We start from the raw sequence: 12332 nt of genomic DNA on the forward strand, positions 1-12332 counted from the left end.
ATCCATGTCAAATTGGAAAAACCATCCTTAAACAGAGGTGGAGGGCGGGGGCACTTCCTATCACCCACGTACAATGCAGTTCTCCACTCCTTCCAACAACAAACCAAACATTCACACCATTCCAGGAGACTTGGTGACTCACCACCAAGTAAGCCAGCAGACAAAGGGGAGACACCTCAACCGAAACTAGGTGAACGACCCTACCAAGGACCCTGCCAACGATTCTCAGGCGACCACTCAGATCATTAACATGCCAATGGTCCACAGGGACTATATTTTCAAGCTCTGTCCCCAGCAAGTTCAGACCTAAAGAAGCCTTCTGGATAGAAGGCGAAACATCTTCAAAGAGAAGAAACACAGTCCAGTTGACAGAGAAAACTACCTTGGATATATAAAAACACCAACTAAAATTACCAAAGTTTTGAGTGACGTTCTTGATTCCTACCAAATGTAATCTTTTACATTTCTGGCTGCTGCTTTGACTAAAAATACCAAAAATTAAGATTATTTGCATTTGTACAAATTTACAGCATTATCAGGGCCAGACAAAGAAATGTTCCATGCAAAAATTATTCTTTCTCACAAGAATGCAGCTGTGTGAGCTACATGGCTATAGACAGGTCTTCTCAAATGTGATGTGAAATGTCACAACTTATTCATTTGCTCTATGATACAGCTCACAACCATCTGTTCATAATACTTTGACAGCAATTTCACGTTCTAAAAATCTTTTTTGTGTGAATTACTTATAATGATAATACATTTTATTTGTTATGCACTATATATTTTAGCAAAAAAAAATCTTAAAGTGCTGCAAAATAAAGAAAGAATACTTGTACCATTATAGCCTTTGGGTGAGGTGTCCCGCTGTCCATCAACTTTAGGCGCAATTGCACGTTTTCCATATGCTTGGTGGTTGGTGCTGCCATCAAAAGCGCAGTAGTCAAAGTTGGTCTTGGAGTATTTCTCTAGCTCTTTGGCCAGGTTGGAGCGGGGTGTGCTGGTGGAAACATTGTTCTTGTAATCATACTTTGGATAGTCCACTTGTTTAAAAACCACATAGGCCTGGAAAATAAATGATAAGGGGGTGGAAAGCCCAAGGCACAAAATTTTGCCCATGGGAAGGAGAGGAAAGCTAATTTTGTTTCTTTATTAATGGACAAATGAATGGTCGAATGTAGGTTGAAATACCTGTGTTCTGTCGAATTTTGCTAACTTGTGGTTATGCGCATGCGCAATACCTCAGACAATATTTCATGAAAACAGCCATATAGTTTATTCCATAGGTTTGAAATGTTTATTAAACACATAAGATAAGGGCTTATATATACATAATGCTGCATATTGGTTTTACTCTAGAATATAAAGATCAGATAGTTAAATAAATGACTGTACACTTTTGCTGGGAGCATTATTTATGCAACCCCTGAAATATTGATTAAAACACATCAAAACATGTTGGTATTAATAACACAGGGGAAGTGAGGTAAATATTGATTTCATTTGAATGCAATAAGTACTGGGAGCGTTATTTGGAGGGATGCTGTTCAACAAAAGATGCCCCCCTAAAATTTTGATTTAGCAAAATTCAAAAAGGTAGCAAAATTCACTAGAACACTGGCCTGGCCTTTAATCGAACCATTTGTTGAGGTTTTCTTTTTCTCCTCTTAGCCAGTGACTGCTGTAATAGTGGATACATTTTTCGTACTTAAATAACTTGGTATGTTTTCATGCCAAAAAATATATATATGGTGAGGAGAAAAACATTGAACATAATATGTGTTGTAGTAGATTTTTTTGTTAATATCCTCAATAATGCCAAAAGTGTTAATATAAAATAAAACTATCTGATGTTGACTGCAGGAACTGGCAGGCTGTTTCTTCCCCTAGTATTTTCAGGTGACATAAAAACATAAAAGATAAAATGGGGAATCACTCTAACATCTCCAAAAAATTTGACAGTACAGTCAGTGCTTCTGGGGACTTGTGAAAGTTTACTATTTAGAATCTTAAAACAGCCATATAATAGATATCCTCATTTGTTATAAATGCAATTTGAAGGAGTAGTACCTTAAAACCCCGTCAGAACCCTGGTTCGATTTGGTGCCATCGCAGGTCTGGTGTTTCTCCTTTGTTTTGGCTAGTTTCTCAGCTGCAGCGATAGGACATCCTGACAGACTGAAATGACAGGATTTGATTTGGATCAAGGACAGTCAACAGCATTTTAGGACAAACTGCTCCAGCGAGCCCTGTGACTTCATAGTAGGTTTAACATCCTAGGATTTACATGCTTAAGATATACAACAAGACTGTTTTAAGTGTGTATATTAGGCACATCCAGGTTTTTCTACAAAAAGAAATTAGCCTGAAACAAAGACACTAGATTCCATTAAAAATCTAATCTTCCCAAGATGTAATAATAAGAATATAAGACATCACGGAGGTCATTAAGCTAAGAAAGAGTCATGTGAATCTATTTTTAAGAATTGTAATTGACCTAAACTCTGGTGAGCATGGGATATTCTTTATCTGGGATTGTTTGAAGACCAAAAGGTATGAAGTGTGTAGATAATGGGGTCACCACTGTTAATCGGGTTTCTGTGTATTTATTGGTAGAAGCTTAATCAACAGATAATCCATTCAGTTTGATTTATATCTAAATTTTAGAAGGCGTTGTAATGTTTTTACACTGCAGTAGTCTTGTTGTGGTAGGTAGTATATTGTATACCACATTTTTTTGTCAGGTTGCCATCACAATATTTACAATATACACATTTGTTGCATACTGTACGGTTTTCAGTTGTAATGAGGTTATATGCAATATTTAGAGTGTTTTTCAGCTATTCTGAAAAGAAATGCTACATCATCTGTCAGCAAGTCAATTTCAATGAATTCCTTTTTTTTAAAGTTATATTTGTATAAGCTCAATGTGTTTTCAGGTTTGTTTTTTTTAATATTGATTTACTCTTCGGTAGAGTAACTGTAAATTGTTGGATGAATTGATGATGAAAACTGATGTGCACACTCTCCAACAAACATAGACATACATACAATAACAGAATTTAGTGCTTACAAACTTCCTCTTAGCAAAAAACTGACCAAAGTCCATTTCCATTCGTGTCCACCTAGTACGTTAACTGTCCAGTGCAAGGCCACAATGTAAACATATGCTTGACAGTGAGCAGACGAGCAGATTGTAAAGTGTGTGGACATATTTACACGTTGATATCAGCATAACAATTTATGCAGCATTTCAATGTATGGGCAGATGTTTGCTCTGTAGATGTTAACTTAGCAACAATATGGAGGCATTCTGCTGATACCAGGCCTGCTCTCAATCTGCTCCTATTCTTAAATTAATGAAAGTTTGGAGACATTCCTCCTTTACTGTCACCTCATTCAGTCTGACAACAAAAGTGCCATGCTGTTAAAAATCTCTTCCTTAAAAACTGAACCTGGTGATGCCATTAACTGGTGAATTCTTTTTGAGGAAGAGGGTGTGAATCTCTGTAATTTAATTAGTCAAATAATAAGTGATTAATAAATTCAATTGTAAAAAAATTCTACACTTTAAATTGTTTATGTCATGAATCTTTGAGTGTTATTTAAGTAGAATTAATCAAGAACACCATATTCTTCTTGAGGTGGAGTTTGTAATTTCTAAAACACTCTTTGGCATATTTGTTAAAACTCTCACTATGACCTGATATTAGTACATGAGTGAAACAATCTGTGAAAAAAACCCTCTCTGGACCTGTTTTAAGGCTCTTATTTGATTTATAAGAAACCACCACATTTGAACATAAACAATCAATCAGAGACAGAAACCATAACTGACGAGGTATCAATAATTTCCTATGCACTAGCAAACAAACTTCAAAACGTACACACCAATACAAATAAGTCATGTCATCAGCATAGCAACTGTGGCTAGTGTCAGCTTGTTTACAGTGACATTGTCACCTCACTATTTATAGTTTGGCTATTTTCTTAAAGCTGGATATGCTTTTGCTGTGTATGGTAACAATAATAATTTATCACAAGTACAGATTTTCATTGTCATGTGCCATGAGTGAGACATGATAAAGTCTGTGTAGTTGTTGCTGTTACAATAAATGACGTCTGGAACCTAGGTAGCGGGGTTTAAGAATGGCACCCATGCACTTAAGTTGAAAGGTGTGGCTCTGATCAGAGACCAATAGTTCATCCCAGATCCTGTTAACAAGATCTGGGATGAACTCAGATTTCTCTCTGCATATTCCATAGTCTATATTCCGCCGCCTCAACCAGCAATCCTTCAATCAAGTATTCCTCTTGATAACATACTTCACTTACTGGTAATTGAAATATAAAAACTCAAGACACATTCCCAAACTATATCTTTGTACAGATTACATAATATGACATAAAATACTTGTCCAAGCAAGAAAATCGTTATGCTTTTTAACATATTTAATTAAGCAAAGTTATAAAGTTATATGTTTTGTTTATGTTTCGTGCATGAGACACCACTTCATCACAAGGTCCCATGTGAGCAATTGAGGATTCGGTACCTTGCTCAAGGGCATCTCAGCATTACTCTGAAAGTCTTCTCCTACCTTCCCTTACTAGCAGAATGCCTTCCATGTTTCAGACACTCTGCTTCTCAGCCCCATCCCCACAGCTACCACTGCCCATTGTTTATTTGTAATTCTAGATATTAATGTAATGTATGTAATTCTAATATTAGTGAACTGCCTCATTTGTTATTGTGTCAGAAATTGTGCCAAAACGGAAATAAAATCATTCTGACAAATTTTATTTTATGTCAGTAGTAAGAAGGACAATAGCAAATGCTGAAGGAAAATCCTAACACAGCCATTGGGTAAAAAAAATGGTTGGAGAACACAGTGGGTGTTAATAGTCTTCAGACCCTAATTTAAGAAACTAGATTTTTATGATGTAAAAAAACAAAACAAAAACAAAGCCAAGATAATTAAAATCAGAATCCTTTACAGATGTGACCTATAATGTGAACAGTTATGTTGAAAAACAGTAATACATACAACAAGCAGTTATAATTATGTCAGTGCTTAAACTGATACATTTTAAAGCATGTTTTGATTCAATTACAGCAATTGGCCTGTCTGGATAGGGGTCTAATTTAATGGCTCACCTTTACTTAGCCATTTTTGCCCACTGTACTATAAAAATGCTCTCCCTCCAAATCAGTCATATTGCAAGGAACTGACAGGAAAGGAAATGTCCCACAGATGCTAAGTTGAATTGAGGTCAGGGCTCTAACTATCCTCAGCTTTCTAATAGAAGCCTGAAAGTTTTGTGCCAAAAGTAAATTATATTTGGAACTGTACATAATTCACGAAAAGACAAGAGACAAGTGTTGTTTTTGAGCCAAACATATGTTTTGCCCCTCCTTGGCTACCTTATCGTGGTGGAGGGGTTTGCGTGTCCCAATGATCCCAGCAGCTCCGTGCATATTTGCAAATACTTTTGCGATGATAATGGTTCTAAGTTTCCCTTGACCAGATGCGGGTCACCGGGGCCCCCTCCTGGAGCAAGGCCTGGGGGCGGGGCACGTTGGCGAGTGCCTGGTGGCCGGACCTCTGCCCATGGAGTCTGGCCGGGCACAGCCCGAAGAGGCAACATGGGACCCCCTTCCCGTGGGCTCACCACCTGCAGGAGGGGCCAAGGGGGTCAGGTGCATTGTGTGTTGGGTAGCGGCTGAAGGCAGGGACCTTGGCGGTCTGATCCCTGGCTGCATAAACTGGCTCTAGGGACATGGAAGGTTACCCCAGTGGATGAGAGGGTAGCCTCCCTTCGCCTTCGGGTGGGGGGGGGGCGGATCCTGACTGTTGTTTGTGCCTATGGCCCAAACAGCAGTTCAGCGTATCCACCCTTTTTGGAGTCCTTAGAGGGAGGGCTGGAGATTGCTCCTCTTGGAGGCTCCCTCGCCCTCCTGGGTGACTTCAATGCTCACGTTGGCAATGACAGTGTGACCTGGAGAGGTGTGATTGGGAAGAACGGCCCCCCTGATCTGAACCCAAGTGGTGTTTTGTTATTGGACTTCTGTGCTCATCTCAGATCGTCCATAACAAACACCTTCTTCAGGCATAAAGGTGTCCACATGTGCACTTGGCACCAGGACGCCTTAGGCCGCAGATCGATGATCGACTTTGTGGTTGTGTCATCGGATTTGCGGCTGTATGTTCTGGACACCCGGGTGAAGAGAGGGGCGGAGCTGTCAACTGATCACCACCTGGTGGTGAGTTGGCTCCAATAGTGGGGAAGGATGCCGGACAGACCCGGCCGGCCCAAACTTATTGTGAGGGTCTGCTGGGAACGCCTGGCAGAGTCTCCTGTCGGAAGGAGCTTCAACTCACACCTCCGGGAGAGCTTTGACCACCTTCCGGGGAGGCGGGGGACATTGAGTCCGAGTGGACCATGTTCCGTGCCTCCATTGTTGAGGCGGTTGACCGGTGCTGTGGCCGCAAGGTGGTTGGTGCCTGTCGTGGCGGCAATGCCTGAACCTGGACACCAGCGGTGAGGGATGACGTCAGGCTGAAGGAGTCCTATCGGGCCTTACTGGCCTGTGGGACTCCTGAGGCAGCAGATAGGTACAGGCAGGCCAAGCGGAGTGCAGCTACGGCTGTTGCCGAGGCAAAGACCAGGGCATGGGAAGAGTTTGGTGAGGCCATGGAGAATGACTTTCGGAACCTAGAAAAGGTTCTGGACCACCATCCGGCGTCTGAGGAAGGGGAAGCAGTGCACTGTCAACGCTGTGTATAGTGTTGATGGTGTGCTGCTGACCTCAACTCGGGATGTTGTGGATCGGTGGAAGGAATACTTCGAGGACCTCCTCAATCCCACCAACACACCTTCCAGTGAGGAAGTAGGGCCTGGGGACCTGGGGATAGGCTCTCATATCTCCAGGGCTGAAGTTGCCGAGGTAGTCAAAAAACTCCTCGGTGGCAAGGCCCCTGGGGTGGATGAGATCCGCCCAGAGTTCCTTAAGGCTCTGGATGTTGTAGGGCTGTCGTGGTTGACTCGACTCTGCAACATCGCGTGAACATCGGGGGCGGTGCCGCTGGATTGGCAGACTGTGGTGGTAGTCCCTCTTTTTAAAAAGGGGGACCGGAGGGTGTGTTCCAACTATAGGGGGATCACACTCCTCAGCCTCCCTGGTTAGGTCTATTCAGTGGTACTGGAGAGGAGGGTCCACCGGATAGTCGAACCTCGGATTCAGGAGGAGCAATGTGGTTTTTTCGTCCTGGGCGTGGAACAGTGGACCAGCTCTACACCCTCAGCAGGGTCTTCGAGGGTGCATGGGAGTTTTATGTGTTTTATGGACTTGGAGAAGGCATTCGACCATGTCCCTCGGGGGGTCCTGTGGGGGGTCCTTCGAGAGTATGGGGTGTTGGGCCCACTGATACGGGCTATCCGCTCCCTGTACAATCGGTGTCAGAGTTTGGTCCGCATTGCTGGCAGTAAGTCGAACTCGTTTCCGGTGAGGGTTGGTCTTCGCCAGGGCTGCCCTTTGTCACCAATTCTGTTCATAATTTTTAAGGACAGAATTTCTAGGTGCAGTCATGGTGTTGAGGGGATCCGGTTTGGTGACCTCAGGATCGGGTCTCTGCTTTTAGCAGCTGATGTGGTCCTGTTGGCATCATCGGCCCGTGACCTCCAACTATCACTGGATCGGTTTGCCGCCGCATGTGAAGCAGTTGGGATGAAAATCAGCACCCCCAAATCCGAGGCCATGGTTCTCAACCAGAAAAAGGTGGAGTGCCTTCTCCGGGTCAAGGAGGAGATCCTGCCCCAAGTGGAGGAGTTCAAGTACCTCGGGGTGTGAGGGAAGAATGGAGCAAGAGATCGACAGGCGGATCGGTGCAGCGTCTGCAGTAATGCGGACTCTGAGCTTCCTCCGTAGGGTGGCTGGGCTCTCATTTAGAGATAGGGTGAGAAGCTCTTTTATCCGGGAGGAGCTTAGAGTTGAGCCGCTGCTCCTCCGTGTTGAGAGGAGCCAGATGATGTGGCTTGGGCATCTAGTTAGGATGCCCCCTGGACGCCTCCCTGGTGAGGTATTCAGGGCATGTCCCTCCGGTAGGAGACCCCTGGGAAGACACGTTCAACAGACTATGTCTCTCGACTGGTCTGGGAACGCCTGGGGATCCCTCCGGATGAGCTGGAAGAAGTAGCTGGGGAGAGGGAAGTCTGGGCTTCTCTTCTTAGGCTGCTGCCCCCGCAACCCGACCCCGGATAAGCGGTAGAGGATGGATGGACATATGTTTTGGCAATGTCAAAAATAAACATATTTTCTCATGTTTTGGGGAAACTTCATGTTTGTTCATGCAAAACGTAGATAAATTTGACCAAATCTGGGCAGATTTGGTTTTTGCATTAAACAAAGCCTTCTGTTACGCTCACTTGCCCCTTGTTCACATATGTATGCAACAAATACTTGAAATGCTTGCAACTTTCACTAATGTTGCAGTATGCCAGTTGGCCATTATTAGGAATAATCTGAATTGCATCTAAACATCTCCACAAGGTCCAACATCTTTTGCCTTTATCTATTTTTTTCACATCAGATAAATCTTGTATTTAACAAGGTTGTGAATTCTTATATACAAAAAGGAAAAAATATAAGAAAAAGATATATATTTCACTAACAAAAAACCCAAAGGGATGCAACAATGCTAGAAAATATAGACAGTTTATTGCTTACCTTCTGTGTGAGTTTCTGTTGCTATTGACATGGCCACGTCCCGTGCAGCCAGGTGTAGGACACTTAAGAACATTCTCATACATAGCCACAACTTTATATAGGAGATAGGAGTGAAAGACAGTGAAGGTTAGGAGCCCCTATCCAATCAGACAAGAGCTCTATTAGTCAGTGAGGAGCTTAGCATTATAATCATCATTAGGAAATAAGCCTGTGTGAACCTAAATGACCTCTTCCTCAGTTTAATGAACACTAGTTGGACGAGGCAGGTAACATTTCCCACCATATTGTTTCAACATATCTAGTCCTTTCAAATTAGTTTTTGTGTTATAGGAGCAGCAGTGAGTAAAAAGATGTCATTTAAGTTTAACAGGACAAAGCCAATAAGCAACAGAAATGGAAGATATGTTTTTGCGTGCAGGTAGCAAAACAGTCAACACTTACCAATCATGCAAAACAGAAATATTGAAATCAGTGGTAGACATAGACAGAAGAAATACAGCCCCTTGTTAGAGTGTTCTTTGTTATCACTTTCACATTTTAAGGGTACAGAGCACAGTCTTTACTACCATTTACCATTAAAATAGTTCATAATTGTCTCAGATCTCATTGGCAACCAGCCAATTAGATTAATGACCTATGGATGTCCCTGTGGTGCTGCTGGATCATTGCAGATATTTGAATGGCACAGATGCGTTGGTCCCAGCCCTGACAGAACTTCATTATTATCACCTAAAAAACTTTAACTGTTCATCATCCTCCTTCCCTTACATACATTGGTGTTCAGAGCACGTAATTGGACAAAGTTTGATATAGTTATCCACAATCCATTACATCATGCATATTCCTGTCTTTCTGTGCCTTGGCTTATGCTGAGGAACAGAAAGACTATCAAGAGATGAAAGGCACAGTCTGATTCCAAAGGCAGAGCAAGAGGGATGGGTGTTAATCATACCCAGAAGCACAGTAAGGAATGAGACTCAAACAACTTTGTTTTGAGGTTGTTTTTTTTTGTTTTTTTTAAACTTTTAATAAATTTATTACAATAAATAACCTATACATAGCCGATCTTTGTGAATCATATAATTTTCCTTGCAAATTCTGAATTTTACTCAACACATCCCATCACATTCATTACTACATGTCACTGAAGTCATTTTTTGCAGCTGTGGATATACAGAAGTGTGAAAGAAACATCTCACACTTGCCAACAAAAATCATTGCTTAAGGTCTGAAAAATCTCTGCAAAACACATGACACTAAAATGTGCCACAAATGCAATACCCTGATAGACATTTAATGAAATTCAAATAATTTACAACACTCAAGGCTGCTAGGTTTACGTCATTTATAAGTGTTGAAAGAATCAAGAATAATCATTTTAGATGCTTTAGTGCTAATTTTGTGACTGATTTAATTAATTTGGGTGCCACAAATAATTTGTAGATGTAAGTTTAATCCAATATAATACATTTGCCTAATAGAAATTTCAAGTTTTCTTCAAATTCACCTTTGTTTTTAATTATTTTTTGCTTTTAGTATTTTTCCGTTTGGCTTTGTGACAGATTGCCATAAAACTGAACCTGTATGTGATACTGTTGTGACAGGTTTGGTTTTAAATACTGGTAACATATCACATCACATCTAAAATGCAGCGTGGTTCCAAATTTTGTCTTGAGTGCTATCAAGGTTGTGTAGCGAGCATCATGCAACAACTGCATGTGTTGAGAGCCCCTGCTCCTTTCATTAACATTTTGCGCAAAATAAAATAGACTAAGTAATAAATATAACACAAATAAAAGTACAGGAAATGTTTAGAATAGCTCAAATAGGCCAAGAGCTATCAAAGCTTGTGAATGTTTTGTTTTGTGCAGTAAGTAAAAAAGAAAAATTCAATACAATAATAATATATTAAATCCAACACCTTCTTATGAAGTATACCGTTAGTAAAGCAATGTAAAGAAACTTGCCAATCATATATTACCCAAACAACCACTAGCAGTTGACTTGAATTAGTCAAATACCTGGTAAAAGGTGGAAATCTGATGCACCCAGGGACTTTACTGTACCTATCTCAGCAGTCTGTGTGGTCACTATTTGCATGTTACCATACATATCAACACAACACACACAAGCAAGCAAAACCATAGCCCCAAGCAAAATATTCCAAAAGAAATAAAGCCAACCTGTCTGATCCGATCAGGACAATCATGACAGAATTCATACAGTTGGCACAGCATTGATCACAGAAAACGTGCACATCACTGAACAACATGATCAAACAGGGTGGATGGACTAGTGTCAAACTTACTTTCTGGTGGCACCCTGTCTTTGTGCGGGCAGCCAGAGAGGCTCCGATGATGGGGGTACAGTCCGGTCACATGACCTGTACCATCACAACCTGGGGTCGGACATCGACTTTCTTTCTTGTCCACACGCGAAGCATCTGTTAATTAAAAGCCGTGTTGATGTGCCAAAAAACAGTTGTTGTTTTTTTTAAGCATTGAGTAAATCTGCTCCAATTTGTAACTTTGAATGTGAGAAAATGGATGTCATAAAAACTGATTTTTCTCTTTTGCAAAAAGGATAAACATAGAAAAAATGAGCGTAGGATCCTTCTTAAATTCCACTATTTGTACAGTGAACTAAAGAGAAGCAAGTTCCAGGATTTTTCCAAATAAATACCCTGTCAGTCTGCCAGTTGAAAACCAAAAGTCCACTGTATAGTATATATAATGTGTACCTAGTAAAGTGAAAAGAAAAAAAATGCAAAAAAACCCTCCTCAAAACAAACATCAACAACAACTAATAATAAAACTAATAATAATGTCCATATTAAACAATTTCATGGTTGGGTCATGGGTGACAGGGATCCTTCTTACTCTGAGGAAACAAGGCTAATGCCTCCTCCCCATGATCCTGCAATGGGATATAGCAGTAGAAAATGGTTGTCGTGGTCTGTTTATTTAGCTCTATTGAGCTGACGGTGAACATCAGACTAACACAACTAAATCAGAGTAATATCACTGACTTATTAATAAAGTAAAAGCTTAATAGGTTTTGGTAAAGGAGAAAATTGCTAGGCACTGCATACAGTAAAATTTAAAGTCTCGTTTTGTCTCATGCCTTCAAAGTCAAGCCCCTGTCCAGTACTCTTCATTAACATGTTTATTTATAGTGAGAAAGACCTTCCTCTAAACACAAAGTGGAGCGGCTTGGAATGATTGACTACTACACTGAATTGTGGTGTTTGTACAGTATGTATCTAGTAATTCTCCAGTTTGCTGTGAAATGCACAACTGCACAAATACTAATATTGTTGCACTCTACCTGCACTAGTGTGACTGTAGAAGGGGAGGTAGCTAAGTGGAATGCATATTAGAAAGCAGGCAATATTGATTGTTGCTTTTGATGGTCTGCACTTTGCATACTAATTGACCACCATTACCATACTCTCTATGGATAATTAATGTGTTGTCAGTGGACTTGACTGTTATCGGTCAATCTTTATTTTAGGCACGTGCTCTCCTTTCTGAAGCCCCAATTACCACACTATTAGAGTTAGTTTGTAATACTGTTTCAGAATGAAGAATGACTCCGGAGATGAAAA

General features: G+C 41.0%; 1 protein-coding gene across 1 annotated transcript in view; it reads right to left on the reverse strand.

Moving 5' to 3' along the window:
- Positions 1–12332, reverse strand: part of myt1lb (myelin transcription factor 1-like, b) — a 114624-nt gene that overhangs the window by 29467 nt on the left and 72825 nt on the right. The window contains 5 exon segments of the mRNA XM_057058135.1: positions 840–1052; positions 1055–1065; positions 2071–2178; positions 8726–8816; positions 11034–11168. Coding sequence (XP_056914115.1) covers positions 840–1052; positions 1055–1065; positions 2071–2178; positions 8726–8816; positions 11034–11168 — 558 coding nt within the window.

Source organism: Takifugu flavidus, chromosome 16 (assembly GCF_003711565.1).
Source record: "Takifugu flavidus isolate HTHZ2018 chromosome 16, ASM371156v2, whole genome shotgun sequence".
Lineage (NCBI taxonomy): Eukaryota > Metazoa > Chordata > Actinopteri > Tetraodontiformes > Tetraodontidae > Takifugu > Takifugu flavidus.